Raw genomic sequence first — 19,020 nt, 5'->3', positions numbered from 1 at the left:
GTGGCCGCTGGTGGCCTTGGCGGTGCCACACGGCACACATGGCATCACATGGCGTGGGGCAGTGCTGTCCCTCACAGCCTCACTGGGGCACAAGTTGAGGGTGCAGGTCCTGGGGTCAGCCCCAGCAGAGGGGCTCGGGCATCTCCCATCCCATCTGCAGGGTGTGCCTGCTGCCCTGGCACACTCAGCCCAGCCCTTCCTCGCCATAACCCGGCTCTGGCAGCGCAGGCTGCCTTGCCACAGCGCCCAGCAGCCTCCTGGCGCCATTTTGCTCCGTTGCCATGGAAACGCCCATGTCAGGAATCCCTCTGGCTGCGCAGGGATGCTCAGGGAGCCGTGAAGCGATGCCGAGGCGGGAGCGCCAGCTTCACCCGCTCTAGAACGAGCCCCACGGTGGGGTGCGGACCGCCTGCACCAGGGCATGCCCTCTGTGCTGGGAGGGCCGGATCCTGCCCCACGGGGCTGCTACGGACAGCGGGGGCCTGGGAGGCGGGCAGGCGAGAGGGGCAGCAGGGTCCTCGGCTGGGGTGCTCCGGGGGCCGCACCTCTGCATCAGCGCTCCGCAGGCTCTGCCCGGGGGCTGGCAAAGAGGAAATGTGCCGCTGCTGAAAGCGAAGCCGCTGCATTATTCATCAGCCGGCAGCCAGGCTCTCCTCCGCCGGCCGCCATTGTCATCCAATGCCTCCTCTGGCTGGCAGCAGCTGGCGCGGCTGCCATCGCCGCGCAGGGACAGCCCTGGGCAGGCAGCTCAAGGCTCCGCCACGGGATGGGGTGACCCCGACCGGCAGATTTCTCCCTCGGCCGTGCACCCCGCTGGGGCAGCAGGACCCAGGCGGCGCCGTCACTCGGCGCCCAGCTGCTGTCACAACAATGCAGCCCTTTGTGGCCCGCAGGTCCCCGCGCAGGGGCAGGTGGTGATGGTGCCCCTGGGACGCCACGGCCCCGCATGGCCCCAGGGAGGGCTGGCTGAACCCTTCGGCCCCAGGATAGAGCCGGCATGCCCAGGCCCCAGCCAGCAGCCCCCCTCCCCTCGGTGCTGGCTCCTGCTGGGGATTTGTAAGGCTGTTGATTGCGGAGACACCAACTGCCTCTGCCAGCACAGCCCCAGGGGTGCTCCTCTGGACGCCTCTGCAGCACCCAGTGTCTGCTGCTCTTAAGGCACCCCATGGCGGCAGGGAGGTGCCAGCACAGCGCCAGCAGCGTTGTCCCCATGCTCTCAGCAGCTCCTGTCACACACTGAGAGGGACACCCTCAAAACGGTCTGCTGGCTAAATCTCAGCTGGTGTCCCAGCCTTGGGGGCTGGGGAGGCAGGAGGATGAGGAGGGAATGCAGCCACCTGACAGCGTGTGTGGGACAGCCACAGGTGAGGAAGCCCTGGGCTCAGGCGTGCTGCAGAAGCAGCACCCAGCCAGGCTGTCACTCTCCAAGGGCTTTTCACACGCAGAGGCTGTGAGGAATTAAAGCAAATCACCTAAAGGTGTGAATCCCTGCCTGCAAATGCGCTAAATCCCCACCGGATATGCTCGGCCAGGAGCAAAGTGGCTTTAGCTTGCTGTGCCTTAATCTGCCCTGGTTTAGGCTTGGCATGCTCCTGCACCAAGGGCAGGGCTGTCTGGGGCCGTGGGGCCAGCGGGTGACTCGGGTGACACTGGCTGAGCCAGCAGGGTGATGGCATGGCTTCTCTGGCGCCAGGCATGGACGTGCGCCCACGGGATGAGCTGCTGCCGAGGGGTACCGGCGGCACGGTGACACACAGGGACGTCCTTGTGCTGCATTTCCAGACAGCTGCATCAATACCCAGGCTGGGAACGTATCTGCCACCGTGCCAAGGCCAGGAGAAGCAGGCTGAGGACCAACCCAGAGAGCCGTTTTCAGCAGCTGATGCAGAAATGTGGATGCTCCATCCCCGCCCCGAGACTGAGCTGGGGCTTCCCTGCCAGCCAAAACCACCTTTCAGCACCCGGGGGAGGTTTTTGGTGTGGGTGATGCACCCTGCAGCCATACCCAGGGGCATCCCTGCCAAGGGCACTGTCCCCTCTGGCCCTGGCTCCCCCCGCCAGCAGCGGGTGACCCAATTTCCCTCCAATGGCACCCGGCCCCGCGCAGCCTCGGGCTTTCCTGAGCCGCCGCGGCCAGCTGGCTCCCTGGCCCAGCACACAGCGCCGGACAGGCACCGACCGCTGATCTGCACCGATCCGCCTGTGCCTGCAGTTATTCACCCAGGGGGTGTGGGGGCGCAGAGGGGAGAGGCCATGGAGCGCCTGGCAGCCCAACGGCCCCTTCCCCGACAAAGCCAGGACCACACAGTCAGGGCTTTATAACCCAACCCCTTCCCACAGGGATGCTGCATGGAATGGAGTGGGGGTTGTGTCCCTGTAGCATCCCCCTTCCCAGGCAGGACTGGGGCCAAAACAAACCCAGAGCCGGTGCCAGCACACACAGTCACCTCTTGGGCAGCATCAACCACCCCCAGGGCCAAGGGGAGCTGCAAGACGTGTGGGTGTAGGGTTTTGCTGATGGTGCAGGGCCGTGAAGCAGGAATTGTCTTCTCCAGGAGCCTTTGAAAGATACAAAGCTGTTTGGGACCTCTGTCTAGGGCAGGTCAGCTGGAGAGCTTTGCAGGGAGATTAAGGGAAAGCAAAGAATAAATAAGGAATAACTCCCCTCAGGCTGCTTCTCCTTTGGCTCACCTCTCCCCCTCCCCATGCTGCCTCCCTTCGACTCTTTCTTCTTCCTTCAGATGCAGATACCACAAAAACTCACACCCCCAGACAGGGCTGCTCATGTGGGGAGCTGGGGCTGGAAAGCCTTCCTCTACTCACTGCTGCTTGTGTGTCTCACATTTTCTGGCACCTAGGATCAGCTGGATTTGTTACAGGGCAAGAAGAGATGTGGGGAAGAAAATATCCAATAAAAAAGGTCAAGGAAAAAGAAGTCCTACTGCTGGCTAAGCTCTCCATGCATGGGCTGCAGACACTCAGCGGGGGCACCATGGGCACCCACAAACTCAGACTCCCCCAGCCCTGGGTGAAGGTCTCCCTAGGATGACACACTGGGCCCTTCTGTCCCCCCTAAAGCTTTCACACCCCTGGACAGAGCCTGTGGCCAGGGTGACAAACAGCAGAGCAGCAGTGGCTGCCACAGGCCACAGCAAGCAACAGCCACTGACCTCCAGCTGCCCCAGCTCTGTCCCTGCTTTGCCTTGGTCCTTGCTGTTGGGCAGGAGCTTCATGGTCAAGCTGGTCAGGATGGCACCTGTGGCAGGAGGTGCTGAGGGATGGGACAGAGGAGCCAGGCAAAACAGAGAGCTTGGGGCTGGCCCCAAGGCTGGCCAGCACTGCCAGCCTGGATCCAGCCACCCTGCATCCTGAGGCTGGGCTGGGGGTGAGCAGGGCAGCACCCTGCCTGCTTCCCAACACAGGGAGCCCAAGCTGGGAGGAGGAGACAGCCACCTGCAGGACCACAGCCCAGCCACGGCAGGTGCTTGGCCTTGCCAAGGACGACTGCAGGATAAGCAACACAGCTCAGGACAGGGGGCTCAGGACAGATGAGCAAGAGAGGGGATGGTGGAGGAGCGGAGCAGAAGCATCCCAAGGGGCTGGCAGGAGCTGGGTCTCATCAGGCAGCACATGCCACACTGATCAGGGCTCAGCACGTCAGCACCTGGCCCTGGCGCCCACTATCTGGGGCTGCAAGCACCCACTCGTTGCTGCTCTCCTTTAAAAGGCATTTGAGCCCCCCTGCTTATCAGGCAGGGCAGATAGCGCTGTCACGCCTCTGACAAACGGCTTTCCAGACAGCCCACTTGCCCTTGCAAGCAGGAGTGGATGTCCCCATTGTCCCCAGGTCCCCTTCCCAAAGGCCTGCAGCTGCCAGCTCGAGGGGAGCAGCGAGCATTCCAGCAGGCTGCATGAGGGTGCCGAGGATGCAGATACTTGGTGCGGGGAAGGTGAATCTCCATCGAGCAGCTGGGACACCTCCACGGGGCCGGACGCAGAAGCCTGGGCAGCAGGGCTGTAACCAAAACCAGGCAGCAGACCAGCTGGAGAGACACAGGGAGCATGGCTCTCAACCCCCGGCAGAGCTGGGCGCCCTCTTGGGGCTGCAGCCAGCCCCAGGTGACAGAGGGGAGGCTGTGCAGGGTGTGACTGGCACTGGCAGTTCTCCCCCTGCTTTTCCAGGGGAAGGAGAGAGTGTCATGGGGGACAGCCAGCACTCAGAGCTGGGCTTCAGTAGCAAAGGTCAGCTCCTGGATGTGTCAGGCACCCTGGGGCAGTTTGTCATTAGGTTCTCCGTGTCCTGTGGCCCCTCCCAGACACACTGTGGCCAGAGGTCGAGCTGGCCGTGGTGCAACACAGTTCTGGAGGCCAGGATGGCAGCAGGACAAGTGTGTACAGCAGCCGCTCAGTGCCTGTGCTGCACCTGCATACCACCGCTAGGACACAGCCCTTGGCGAGCTCCCTGGGCTGGGGACGGGGCTGGACACACATAACCCAGCGCCCCATGGGTGCTGCCACGTCCCCACAGCAGTATCTTCTCCCTCAGCAGCACAAGGGGGAAGATGCCCCCAGTAGGGCTCATTTGCCCCCGGCCCCAGGAAACGAGCCTGCCAACACCTGCAGCTCGGCTCCAGCTCCCCGTGCTGCACGGAGGCAGCCAAGGCGCCGGCAGCAGGGAGCCCACTCGCTCCTGCTCGGGTGGAAGTCTCTGAACTTGGCTGAAGCCCTCCAGCAAGGCCCTGCAAATCTGCTCACTGGTGCTGCCAGCATCCCACCGAGCACAGGGTCCAGGTGGAGTCCCTGTGCAGGCAGCAGGGGAGGAAGCTGTCTGCAGGATGCTGAATTTACACTCCTCGCGCTCGGCCCAGGAATGTGCTGAACGAACGCACAGAGCCCGGGGCGGGAATCGAGAGTGCTTCAGCCCTGACCTTGCCTGACTTTGTTCCAGGCTGAAGAGGAGATGGGGACAAGCCCCTGGCCTCACAGCCCCTCTGAATTTACTGTGTGCCTCTTTGTGCAACAGCTTTCGCCTTCCCAAGAGCCTGCACGGGTGAAATGTGATCATCAGAGGCTGAGTCTTTCACGGAGTTTCAACACTGGCTGAGCAGAGCAGAACCCTTCTGCCCCGCCCCCAGGAAGGGAGGGCAGCAGGGACAGGGGGACACGGGGCACAGCAGCCTCTTCCCTTCAGGAGGGAAGTAAAGACCACACAGGATCAAGACCTGCTCGTGTCCTGAAGATGGGGATCACAGCAGAGCCCATCACAACCTGCTGCAGTGTGAGGTGTCCCTGCCCATGGCAGGGGGGCTGGGACTGGAAGACCCTTGAGGTCCCTTCCAGCCCTATGCCTCTGATTGGCTTTTGCAGGCTGTGCCAGAAAGTATTGACTCAAAAGCACATTTACAGGAAAACAAACTCTTGCCAGCTAGGGAGGCTGTCAGGCCAGGGCTTGCCTTCCTGCACCACTCTCCTTTCTCCAACGCTGCTGCCAAGGCCTATTTTAAGACAAAAGCCTCTCAAGGCCTGCACTCTCCTGCTGATTTAAGCAAGCCAGCAGATGTGGGGTAGTTTCCATAACTCTATCAAACCCCTTCCTCCTTCTTGGGTCTTCTCTTAAAGCCCTCTAGCTTGCCCAGCTCCCACAGCACTGCTCAGGGCACCAGCACAGGCCTGCTGCTGCCTGAGCAGGTGAACTGTGGCCTCCTCCTCCACGGCCTCACACCTCAGTGGTGGGAAGCAGCTCCCCCGTGATGCAAAGTGACCATCTGAGAGAGACTCTCAGGCTTCCCAAGGTCTGGCTTGTGTAATGCTCTCTCCCAGAGCCAGAGCCTGCAGCAGAGCTGGCACGGGCTCCGAATTTCCATTTCAAAGGCAGTTTCAGCCTGGATTTTGCCTTGCAGCTCTCCAGTAGTGTCCCTGCTAGGGCCCTCCTCCCATAGCAGGAATGCCAGGTTCAGAACTGTTAGTTTTGGTCATGCTTTGCTGTTTTTCCACACAGTTTCAACGGCGCTGCTACAGACAGTGCCCTGCTTTCATGTCGCAGCATCAAAAGCAGGGGAGCACAGGGAGCTGCTACTGACAAGCTGGTGAGATGCAAAATGAAAAACAAAACCCCCACAAATCCAGAACTCCACAGAAAACCAACCCCCAAGAATCTGTAACAAAAACATTTCCCATCAAATATTGCAGGAATGCTCAGATTCCTGTTTTGGTTGCAGAAGACTTCCCTGAGCAGCTCCCTGCTGCTTTTAAGCCTGCGAGAGGCAGCGAGTCTGGAGGGCAGCGTGCTCCGTCCACGTGAGCAGGAAGCACACTGCTCCAAGGGGCAGGAGCTGAGCCTGTGACAGGGCTGCCCCCACCTCTGCCAGGCAGAGCAGCAAGTGAAGCATGGGCATGGCTCAGCCAAATGCCTGTGGCAGCACTGACTACAGGCTGGGGATGAGGGTGGTAGACGTGACCTGTGCCAGGTGAGTGAGCACTTGCAGATGCCAGGCTCTGCACCACGGAGCCAGCCCGGTGCCTCTCACTGCCAGCCCATCCCTATTTGTTCCCTACAATCTCAAGGGCTCTTCAGGAGGTGGAAGCAAAGGATGGAAAGGTCACTGGAAATGGAACACTGCCCCAGCTGTACACACCTTTGATTTCTTTTACAAGGCTCTGCAGCAGGAGGGGGAATAATCCTGCAGCAGCAACACATCGTGCCTGCAGCAACAACACATCAGCACAGCCAGCTTAAGAAAGTGACAGCTCAGGCTTAGATAGGTCAGTGGTGGGACCTACCATTCCCTGTGCACTTCCTCAGCCAACATCAGGTATCTGCCAGCCTCTCCTCCCAAGCTGGTACAAACACAAGCAGTGAGACACAGGGGAGTGAGGTCTGCTCCTGCTCGCTGAAAAACAGCATCCATGCTAGAGGGCACACAAGGGATCCTGCTCCTTCAAAGTCGGGGCAGCACAGGATATTTTCTGCTTGCCTGGACTGACTCCCAGAGTAATCTGTGGAGCTGCTCCAAGAAAGCTTTTAAGTTGCTGCAAACTGCAGAGCTGGCACCCCCACGTGGTGACTCCGAGCCCGAACAGCTTCCCCGAGCCTCCACCAAACGACAACAGCAGCCTGCTCCCAGCACCCAGGGATTTCCACGCTCCCAGCAGACCAAGGCAGAGTACAGACCCCTGCTGCAGCTGAGGCATCAGCTCCGCACCCCCCTGCAGAGAGGCTGAACCCAGCTCAGGCACTGCCTTCTTTCAAAGGGATCTCTTCAGATCTCATTTTGCAATGAACCTCTGGGAGCTTTCCCTCCCAGAGAAAACTCAAGCGTTACACAACCTTCCTGCAGTCAGCAGCGTTTCTCGTGTCAGCCCTACAGCCTGATGGAGGTGAAGGAAAGTTGCCAACTGTTACTGGTGCAGTCCTGCACCATTGTACACAGCCTGGAGGCTTCCAGCTAGTAAGCTTGGAGCCCTTCCTACATAGCAAATCCTTCAGGAACCGATGTCCCCTCCCGCTTTTAAGTGAAGGATAGGAAAGTGTCACCAGCAGCCCAGGACACGCAGCATCTGCTAAGCTGCAGAGCTACTCACAGCCACAGAGTAAACCTAACCACTCCCCGAGCAGCAAATGAGACCAAACCCTGGGCTCGTTTTGCACACCCCAGCAAGGAGTGATGCAGAAGTGAAGCAGCACTTCAGTGGCAGTGGGTCCGGCTGCTGACCCCCAGGGACTTCGCTCTGCCGCACGCCAGAGTCACGCCCCGACAGCAAGGTGCGTGAGCCACCACGGACAGAAGGCTCGCTCAGAGCCTGCATCTGCTGCCCCATTTGAGAGGAGGGAGAGAGGGAGGGAGTCACAGCCTGAAGTGCTGGGAACGTTTGAGCTGCCCAGGGGGGAATCAAGCTGAGCGACTCTCGCCCCCACTGGCTGCACAGGCACACGGTGCAGGCAGGCACAGGCTCGAGAGCGGAACGCAGCTCCGGGGCGCGAAGAAAGGAGCGCGGGGGAGCGCGCCGGCCAGGGCACAGCCCCGGCTAGGGTCCCAGCAGCTGCTTCAGAAGAGACAAAAAGCAGATGTTTCACAAAAGCTCACTTTCCAGGTTTATTAAGTAAAGTTAACTGAATTGTTTTCATTTTGTGGGGATTCCTTTCCATCTAACCCGGCGGGTTAGCAGAGTTGCACAGAATCACAGAGGGGACTGTGATAACCCAAATACAACTTTGGCTCATCTCACCGCTGACACGTATGGAATGACTCGGGGGTTATTACATGCTGTGTCTGCTGGAGGCAGGGACATGTACAGGTCAGCACAAGTTGCAAATGATAGCTTACATCCTTTCCAAACGGGGCAGGGCATTCGGCAAATGCGCTGCAATGAGAAGACACATGAGAAAGAAATCATACAGACTTGCAAATACAGAAGAAGTTCAAGAGATGCAAGAAACCTCAAACACAAGAAATGTCAAGGGGGGAGGGGGAAACCCACTTAGTTTCAGACACAATGTGTTCAAATGAAAAGCCAGGTGTCATTGAAATTCCCTTCAAAATGGGGAACGTACAGTAACGCAAGTGAGGAGAAACCAGGCCTCGCCCTGGCAGAGATGTGTCCGAAACACTGATGCACAAACAGGTTCAGAGTTCTAAGCAAAATGTCCCTGGGCATTGGTGTACTTGACTCTTGGAGCCAGAGCAAAGCAATTCATTACACTTGCTGGACTGCTGGGCCTACCGCTGGCTCCCGGTGGCAACACCAGCGGGTAGGATTCCAGATGTCAGAGAAGGCAGCACGCAAACTGCTGGCTACTGGGAGAAATGCCACGGACAGATCCCTAGAGGAAGGTCACCTAATTCTGGTAGCCTGGCCTCCACTGCACACAACATGAGTGTAATGTTCTGCAAGGTTCTTCAGTCCTTAGCTCACTCCTTTCTCAGCCTGAGTTGTTTCTGTCTTGTGCCTGAGCACAACCGGCCGTGCCAAACGATCCACAAAACGTAAGGGACAGGACCAAAGCAAACTGGCTGAACCTGGGGCTGGCTTTCAGCTCCTGTTTCCAAGTATCAGTGAGAGGTTGGAAAGTTATCTACAAAAGAAATCATATAAATGAAATAAAAAATGGCACCGTCCACAAAATTGAAATGAAAACGAAAGAAGAAAACCCTCTTACAACACAGCCTCAAAACAGGGCCTGGCAGGGAGAGCTGGGGCACAGAACGGGGGGCTCGAGCTCTTCCAGCAGCAGAAGAGGAAAAACAAAGCTAAAAAGTACTAGTCCACATTCTCTTAATAAGTTAAACTTACTTTCCCTCCCCCTGGTCTACAAAAGGGGTAGAAGCAAAGGGGAAGAGAGACTACCAAAAAATAAAAGAAAACAAAATAAAATTAAAAGAAAGGGGGGGGGGGGGGGAGAAAGGGGGAAAGAGAGAGAGGAGAGCGCGAGAGAGAGAGCAGTCTGTGGTCAGGGGCTCAGAGCAGGGCCGAGTTCCTTTGAAGGGTGTCAAAGATGCAAAACGGTTCCTCAGAGTTCCCTCTCTTCGACAGTTAGTTCCACGCTGTAGCCATAGAAACTCAAGTATAGACTGGAGGAGAGGCTGGGGGCGGCGGCGGCCGCGGGGCCGCTAATCCTCGATGACGATTGGCTCGTCGTTCATGGGCTGGCGGAGCTGCACCGCCTGCATGGGCCGCAGGATGATCGGCTTGTAAGGGCGTCTGGCGGCTCGCTTGGCTTCGCAGGAGGAAAGCAGCTTGCGGATCTTCCTGCAGGCAGCAAGGAGGAAAGGCAGCGGTTAGACACGGGCTGGGCCGCCCCGGGCTGGGCCGCCCCGGGCTGGGCCGCCCCGGGCTGGGCCGCCCCGGGCTGGGCCGCCCCGGGCTGGGCCGCCCCGGGCTGCCGCCCCGGGCTGGGCCGCCCCGGGCTGGGCCGCCCCGGGCTGGGCCGCCCCGGGCTGAGCCGCCCCGGGCTGGGCCGCCCCGGGCTGGGCCGCCCCGGCTGCTCCCGGCGAAAGCAGGCTGCACACACGCCGGCTGCTGGCCGGCGGGACTCCGGAGAGTCCAACGGAGGGCTCCAGGGACAGGAGCACTGCCCCGTGAGGAGAGGCTGAGAGAGAAGTTCCACCTCAACATGAGGAGGAACTTCACTGTGAGGGCCACAGAGCGCTGGAGCAGGCTGCACAGAGAGGTTGTGGAGTCTCCTTCTGTGGAGCCTTTCAAGACCCCTCTGGATGTGCTTCTGGGCAACCTGTGCTGGATTCTCTGGTCCTGCTCTGGCAGGGCGTTGGACTGACACTGTTTGTTTCAGCAACATCTTCCCCAGGGAACTTTTATTTTCTGATTTGTAAACCCACTAGTCTTGATGAAATTGCATTCTCTGTTCCAGAATCCTTCCCCTGCAGAGCATGAGGCATTCTGGGCCAGCCTCCTAGGGCCAGGGTCTACTGCTGTCAGTACCACACATGAAGCAGTTATGAGGGGCAGTTTCTGCAGCACTCAGTTCTGTTGATGCATGCAGACACGCCGGCCGGACACGCTGCAGGCAGCGGTGTGGGACTTTACAAAGCCAAGTTCTAACCAAACCTCCTCTGGCAACGCTGCTCACTGCCCTGCCTGCTCATCCAGCTCTCACAGGGCCCTCTGAAATGCCACAGCCCCAGCAGGTGCACACAGCTGCCTCTTCAGAAGCAGCCCATCACGGCAGGAGCCAGCTACAGCAGGTCTCCCATGGAGCTACACCTCAAGGCTGAGCTGCTGCAGGGGAGCTCCACGATGGCCACTAGCCACTGAACCAGTCACACAGCCCTCCCTCTCTCTGGGAACACCAACAGGCTGGCTGTCCCTCTTCTTTCTCCCACACGGCCTGTGCCCAGCCCAGAAATGGGCAGCACTCACACCCTGCATTTGTTAAGTTTCTGCACATGTTGCAGGAGTAGCAACAAGTCTCATCAGGGGCAGGAAGCACTTTGCCATATGGGGAGAAAGCAAAGGACAGAATGGAGAGAGGAGGCACTGGTGCTTTAAAGATCAGCAAAATAAGGTAGAAAGAGCCAGTACAGAATGACTGCTTGTCTCCTTGTGCCCATGCCAGGCTCCAAGCTAGACAAACCCCACAAAACCCCAAACCCAGCAGCAGTGAAGAATGTACTAGTTAAAATGAGGACTTAATTCCCAGAGGATGTTGTGGTGGACCAAGGCATAGAGAGATTAGAAAGGAAAGCAGTAACAGGAGCAGTCCACCAGCACCCACTGTACACAGCCTGCTGTTCAGGAACTGGGGCACAAGGGAGGCCTGATAAGGGAGCAGTGCCAACCTTACAGGCTTCCACCTTGGCCATTTTTGGCTTTACCATTAGACACCTGATACTGCACTAGAGGAAGGGCAGCCTCAGGGCTTTACAGCCCACAACTCAACTGCCCTTTAATCCCCAACTGCAACAGTTTGGGTCAGTTAACATTACTAGGATCAAGAAACCATTTTGTTGTTTGGGTTTTTGGGGGGTGGGAGGAGGTGTTGGTTGTTTATTGCTTTGGTGGTGCTTTTTAATTGAGGAGGCAGAGCCGTATGGAGATGATGTCTATCACTGTGCTACCACCTCTGTTTGAGATGTGCTGTTTGCTGAGCAAACCAGTCAGAATACCTTTTCCCCATAAAATGTGCCTTCACCCCCAGCAGCACAGACACATCAGCCCCAGATGAAGATTTGGAATCCACTCTGGCCACATTTGGTCATCTCTTCACTTGCTTTTTTTGCTCACTGAGCAGAACAAGCCTGCTCTATAGTGCTCACAACAGAGACACAGCTTTTGTTCGCTCAGTGTCCCCATTTCTCCAGTGCCTTCTGAAGTTGAAAGGCCACTGAGCAGGGACAGCAGAGTACAGGGTGACAAAGCAGCAGTGGGGGAAAAAAAAACAACAGAAGAAGAAAAAAAATCATCTCAATGTGATGATTCTTCCAAGACTCAGCTGAAGTTGATCTACTTTTAGCCAGCAGAGCCTCTTAGAGCATCGATGTGTGCTCAATTTGAGACGCTGCCAGCAGCAATGTGTCTCGCAGCAGCTCTGGATTCTGAGCAGGTCACTTGCTGCCTCCACTTGCATGAATTACAACTGCCCAGTCCCTTACTGTGAGGCTTGATCCAAAAATGTATTCCTTTCAACTGGCCAACTTTCTCAACTGCTCCCTCACAGCAATGCAGTTTGCCAGCAGCATTCTCGAGAGTGCTGCACAGAGAGGGGAGGAAGGGGCGTGGGGGGGGTGTAAAACTGGAGGCCAACCTGCTTGCTGTGAGTGAAAACACAGCCTGACCCTCAGCTGGAGGATGACACGCAGAAATCGCTGCTAGCCTGATTGCCATGGAGGCAACACAAAGCTCGGATTGTTTCAGAGCTCACAAACAAGTCTTGCATTCTCCACGCTGGAATGCAGCAGATGGTTCGGGGGCAAGTCAGAGGTGCAGTGCCCGACGGAAGAGCTGTGCCGCTCCCAGCGCTGCACTGCTCAGGCTCCCCTGCTCCCCAGCAGCCTGCCACACATCTCTCAGCACAGCACCGAGGCTCTTCCACAAAGCTGCCTGGTCTTTTTGTGCTCTAAATGGAGGAGGTAAGGTCTCACTGAGCTGCCACTACCACTGCTGCACACGAGCTGTGCTGGGTGCCGTGGGACTGACCTCTCCTGCCTCTGCCAGTGGTTCTGTACAAGCAGACAGTTCTGTGCCTGCACAGTAAGTTGTTCTCACAACCAACACCATGCCTGATGAACACACTCACTGTTCTGTACAAACTGAAGGGCAGGACCTGCTGGTAGTACCAAGACATTACTACCATTAACCTGCAGTATTTCTTCTGGGTTTCATGACAAAGATGTTTTGTAGATCAAATAAGCCTTGAACACCTCAGGACTGAGTTAGAGACTGAGTGCCCTGCATCCACAATGGCACAGGAGTTTGTCAGAGCTGCAGGGCTGTAGCAGGATCCCAGCACCTCCTCACTAGAGCAAGAGGACAACAGGAGTAAGGAAGCTGCTTCCCCTGAAAACTAACTCCTCCTCTCACGTTAGTTTCAGTTATACACAGGATCCCACTGCTCACTGCCACAGCACCTCACAGAACAGAAAAGGAGATGGGAAAGATGAGGTCAAGATGTGAGCTGGGCTGAAATGCACAGCTGCACTACAGGTGTCCATAGGAATGAGCCTGACCTGAGCAGGAAATCAATGTATCTTCAGAGTTCTAACAGGAGGGTTTCTTGCACTGAAATCTGACAATCCAACAGATTGGTGGTTGGCAACATGAACGTTACCAGTCCTGGCTTGTCAGTGAAGCCCAGCTCTGACAGGAGCCCCACAGCACAGTCACTTGACACTTGAAATGCTTTGCACACCAAGGAAGATGTTGGGGGTGTCAGGACTCTGACTATGCACTTCATGCTGTACAAATGAATACACTCAGAGCAGAGCCAAATGCATCAGTACCAGGAAGAGGTAAAGGAGACTCCTGACCTCCTTGGTCACTTCTAAGGGTTCAGACAACCAGTAATTCCATCTCCATCTCTGCTAAGCACTGGAGAGGAAGGCAAGTTGGGACTTTGATACTGGAAGTGTTGATAGCTCCAGGTTTCAGACAGACAAAAGCCAGAGAGCAGCTCTGCTTGCATAGAGGGTTTAAAAGCTGGGCTGGGGCTCTGCTCTGACCTCTTCAAGGTGACCCAGGGAAAGGCATTGGGTTCTTGGGAGGAAACCACACAAACACGTCTGTCTTTCTCACCACACCCATCCTCCCATCCTAAGGCTTGCACAGTACTGGAAACATGCACACAAAAGCTTTGCTTTAGGGGTCAGGTCACATAGCTTCTACTGCTCTGTCAGCAGCCTGTAAACAGAATTTAAAGTGAAACTCCAGCAAGGAAAGTTTCTTTTCCTATTTGTATCCTGCAGGCAGACTAAGAAGGACTAGCAGAAGCAGTACCACCAAAGGAGGAAGATGGGCACTGCAGGGCTAGATCTCACCACTCCTGGTGGCAAACAGAAACCACCAACATGAGGCAACTCTGCCCCAGAAACAGTGTCCCTTGCAGGGTTCAGTGCTCAGACACACAAGGAGGTATTCTGAGAGGTCACACAAGAGACTTAGAGCAGACAAGAGGGCATGCAGAGCTCTATCTATGGAAGGCTCCGCTCCTCAGCACATGCTTGAAGGCTCCTATCCTGTTACTGAGACAGTGGTGAGATCCACAAAGCCATTTGCAGGTCTGAGCCAGGCAACTTCCCACCTTGGTCTTCCTTCCCTTACAGCCCATCTCTCACAGGAACTGCTCTAAAGAAGAATCTGCTTTCTCTGGAGTGCAAGATCAGGCACCCCTGTCACAATGGGGTGTATCACAGCCTCTACCCACCCCAGCACAAGCAGTGGTCTCCTGCATCCAGTCTGAAGCAGCAGATCTCCCCATCGAACCACAACATCAGCTGCAGCACCCACACCAACACAAACCCAAAGACCTCCCTTTAAAATCCTCTGGAATACCAAGTTTCCTACCTGGTTTCTTCAGTGGCCATGTAAAAAACATCATCTGGAGCATCAATCCAGTTCATCCTCCTCCTTTTCACCGGAGGCATGGATCCACCACGAATTAATCGGACTTTTGTTGGGTATGATTTCCCATTGAGCAGCAAGTTTCGGCTTGGTCCCTGACGTGACACATAAAAGAGTGCAATTAGGGGCTGCAACAGACCTGCAGTAGCATGTGCTAAGCACTCACAGGAACAGACAATGCAAGTTTTCCTATCAGTTTATGGTCAGTAATCCCCCTCCTGCCCAAGGCTGAACACAGAAGTCACACAGAAGCGATCGTCCACAAGCGGTAGAAGTGAAGCACCTCCAGTATGCAATAGGACAGCAAAACTCCAGCGACAGGACAAGTCATAAATGGAAGGCATGACCAATAATCTGTTGCTTGTGTCTTAAAGATGACATCAAGTTCAAAAGGTTTGAGCATTAGGCTTGGATCTCAGCTACCACCATAAATCTGGGCTCACTCTGTTAATTTCAGGGGAGGAAATGTAGCAACAACCCCAACAGAACCATCCGAAGCTTTCCTGGGGTACCAAACTTACCCATATCCTTTTTGTTCTAGGGAAGGTTAACAATTAAGGAGGACAGTATGTAATTAAAGATGTTGTTGAGAACAAAACCAGTCCTACAAAGCTTAGCAGCTTTCACAATCAGCTCTTTTCCTCATCTAACACCACAGGTTTCCCACACAAAACATTTGCTGGGTGATCCAACACAGCCATCATTTTTCAGACCCACAGCAGCCCCTTCCAATCTACAGGAAAACCACGAGCTGTTATTCAGAGAGGTGCAGTTGAAAAGGAGCCAAGTATTAAGCCTCTCAAATGCAGCTGTCCTTGATCACTTGAAGTCCCTTTCTGCTGCCCCTCTTCCTGCTGATCAGCACACTGAGAAATCCCACTGCCATCAGTGAGACTGGACAGGCAGGAAGGATGCAAAAGAAGGGCCTGGAAAAATGGATCTGCAGGAATTGAAGCTGGTCAGCAACAGCCCAGTGGAAATTCTGGTACTTCACACAGGCCATCATCTGAGGGCAGACCACTGCCCCAGATGCACTGAGGCTTCCCTTCTGCCCATGAAGTGGGAAACTGAGATCCACCTCCAGGTGAAAGGTAGGGACATGAGGTCTTGGAGTCCTTAAGTGTCAAGTTATGACAACAACTCAACCAAATGTTAACCTTTGACTTAGAAATTGAAGCCTTCAGACTCTCAGCCAAGGAAAAAAGCAAACCAACAAACCCCTGCATCCATCTCATTTCTATCTGAGGAGAAAACACAAAAAATTGATAGATGTTGGGGTTTTTTTGACCAGCCTTTATCAACTTTGCTATCAAGATCCATTTCCTGTAGGAAATCAAGGCTTCAGAGCTAAACAACCCAAACCCCACCTTTCGAAACCCAAAGCTCTTTCAAGCTGTTGTACACAAGTGCAATAACAATGCCATTTCTCAGTTGCCCAGCTCCATGTTACGCAAGACAACTTCAGCACTGCAGCAGACCACTGAAACACCTCAAGAACTGATTTTACACTTGAGATTTTATTAAGGAAAAGGTTTCAAATAGACCTTTGTCTTCCTCCCCCCCCTTCCAGATTTTTCCAAGAAAGCCCTTTCATTAGTGCTGCAAAGGATATTTCCTCTGCACCTGCTACATACAGAGAGAAAACTCTGGAGAAAGTTCTTGGAAATACCTGGCAGGGGTTGCCTCTCTCTCTATCTGCACAGAGTAGTCTGTTCCAAATGATACATCCTGAAGTGTGGACTCTTGACTTCCAGTTCAGCAGCACACTTCATCAAGCAACCAGAAGTCAAGGCAGGTCAGGGCTTTCACCCTCAAACACTTAAAAAGTGAACAGTCATCACAGACTTCTCCCCACTGCACTGAGGTGATTTATTCAGCAGACACAAACAAGTAGCCAGTCTCCTCTGGGACAAGAAGTGAAGCTGAATTCCTGGGGGGCTACAATTTACCACTTTTGGATCAGATGCTCAAGTATCAAACCAAATGAATTCATTATCACAAGCAGACCAGCATGCTCAAGCTCCAGCCTACCCTCAGGACACTGCACACCATGCAAGGACATTATTAGTTTCAGTAATGCTTGTGACCACCTTTCAGTGACCACCAGTCACACCCACAGCTGAGTGCCCCGTGTCAGAGTGACTCTCCACTGATGCCAATACGTTGTGGCACTTGCAGCAAGGAGGCAAGCGCCACTTTAGCAACACCAAATCATTGCTGGGGAAAAAACCCCATTCTGCTTGAACCCCATTCTGCTTCTCTCCCACAAGCCATGTGTAAGGGGGAAGGTGCTGCACAGCCCTTGTGCTGGCCCCTCCATACTGAGAAGACTTTCCTGAGAGAGCATTCTGCCAGAGCCACAGGGATCAGACTGGCTAGTTGCTTCTGTCCTCTGATAAACTCCGCGTCATGGGTGAAAGACTAGCAACACCTTTCACTCAAAACACCCAGAAAAGAACACAAACCCCAAGCAGTCTCAGCACACAACTTGCACACCAACTAGGAAAAAGAAAACAGAAACAAAAACTCAACCCCCTCCATCATTTAAACCTTCCTCCTCCAGGGAAACATTCCATCTAGAAACACATCCCAGGACTTTGCTATGAACAGCCACTCGATCGCTGCACGAGCAGAAACAAGATGTCCTATTCAAAGCAGAATCTCATTTACATACACATGGGTAGATTTGAGAGTGGGTTTGTATTGGATGTTTCACAAGGCCCAAAAGCATACTGTTTTGTCTGGGGTTTGTTTAAGCTCGTCAGGGAGTGGGGAGGCGTGACCAGCTGCAAACAGCAAAGATGGCAGTGAAACACTACGGTTTAAAGGGGAGCTCTATCTAGCAGGGGTTAATATTTTCTTTCCCTGTTTTGGTTAAATGAACATTCTCTTACCATTTGTCTGGTTTGTCCGTGGTTAGGCAGACCTAACAAACAGGAAAGAGAATAGAGCTGGTAAGACCATTGCTTTGCCAAGACAGAAAAAGTACAAAGTCAAAACACACGCAGCTAGCATTGCACTGGGCTGTTGTGCTAAAATCAGACTTCTCTACCCAGCTAACTTCTCCCCTCCCAGAGGGGTCACTGACAGAAGAGCTTCCTTAACAACATGGTTGAGAGCAGAGGCCCCAGGTTAAAATCATGTTCCATTCACTTGGTCTTTTCTGTTTACCTCACACCTTTCTTCAAACTACCCCTGAAGCAGACCTCCTCCTTCAGATCTGTGGTTTCCCTCCAGTCTGGGGGAAATCTGGTGTTCTGGCTTAGTTTTGGAGGAATTTACTGACATCAAGGAGAAAGTGAAAGGGATTACACACTGTCAAGACAGCAACAAATAAAATCCTTCCTATCATCCTTGGATCCCCAGGGAACTCTTGAGCTCAGACGTTAGCTACAAGCCGTTAGCAACCAGCCTGCATCTACTGAACCTAACACAAGTAAATACTTCCACAGGCATAGCTCCCTCAGTCACAGGGCACAGCGACTCCAGCCCTTCCCCAGCACCAAACAGCACCATAAAGCACCAAGCACAGTGGCTTGATTTGACCAGCTTGTTTGCTAGACTAGCAGAAACCCTAGCATGCTGCCACAGAGTATGGCCTGAACTGTCCTGTACCTATGCAGACCTTGTGGGACACACAAAGGTCTTGTGGTACCAGAGAATGATGTGTGGCCACATGGCAGCAGGACGTGGCAGGGAACGGACTGGAGACCTGAGAAACCTTTCTGTTAGCACTGTTTAGTTTTCTAAGATGTGTGCTCCCAACAAACACCATTTCATTAACATCAGTGCACCAAAACATCCTTCTCAGTCCCTTCTGGCTGAGAACCAAAGCATCAGTACATCAAATCCAACAGGTACTACAGGACAGGCAGCAGCAAAGGCTACCACTGGCTGCAGCAATGACTACTGTGAACCCTACTTTCACATTTACAGCAAGCTTCCCAGCTTGACTTCTGAAACCTCCCACTGCCAGTGAGTTAAGCTGTGATGAAACAGCAAAGGCTTTTTAAGAATCCAGCAAAAATTAGCTTTTACAGCTCATGACTCATAGTCCAATAAACTCCTTGTGGTTCTCCTCGGTAAAACCAAACACTGAGTAGTCACAGTAAGCATGCCAGGAAACACATGGCACAGCAATGCATCAGGAGTGGGGGGAAGGCGGCACAGGGGCATTTCCCAAGCACTGAGTGGCACCACACTAGGTTAAAATCCACAGCTGATACACAAGTGAGGTTTCCACCCTGAGCAGATGCATGCTGTTAGCCACGTCAAATATGAACAGAGTTTCGGGGGGGTTGCAGCACTTTTGTGCTCAAGTATCCCTAAAGATAAAGTTGCCAGAAAGATTTCCATCAAATCTGTAGGAGAGATGTACCAGGCACCAAGTTAGAAGACCAGTGACAACCTCTGGATGTGGACAAAGGCAGTGTAGGCACCAGATAATTG

The 19,020-nt window shown here is 54.5% G+C and overlaps 1 protein-coding gene across 3 annotated transcripts in view; it reads right to left on the bottom strand.

Annotated features, from left to right (window-relative positions):
• Nucleotides 1–9,607: 9,607 nt before the first annotated feature.
• MTA1 (metastasis associated 1) overlaps nt 9,608–19,020 on the bottom strand; it is an 84,373-nt gene continuing 74,960 nt past the window's right edge. For 2 of the 3 annotated variants that reach the window (XM_054165082.1, XM_054165083.1), the window contains 3 exons: nt 17,466–17,497; nt 14,515–14,666; nt 9,608–9,747 (listed from right to left, as the gene is read on the bottom strand). In XM_054165082.1, coding sequence (XP_054021057.1) covers nt 9,609–9,747; nt 14,515–14,666; nt 17,466–17,497 — 323 coding nt within the window. In that variant the 3' untranslated portion in view covers nt 9,608. The remainder of the gene's footprint in view (nt 9,748–14,514; nt 14,667–17,465; nt 17,498–19,020) is intronic. The other variant, XM_054165084.1, reaches the window with a different exon arrangement.

The sequence above is a fragment of the Dryobates pubescens genome, chromosome 11 (assembly GCF_014839835.1).
Source record: "Dryobates pubescens isolate bDryPub1 chromosome 11, bDryPub1.pri, whole genome shotgun sequence".
NCBI lineage: Eukaryota > Metazoa > Chordata > Aves > Piciformes > Picidae > Dryobates > Dryobates pubescens.
This window is presented reverse-complemented; position numbering and strand designations above follow the sequence as displayed.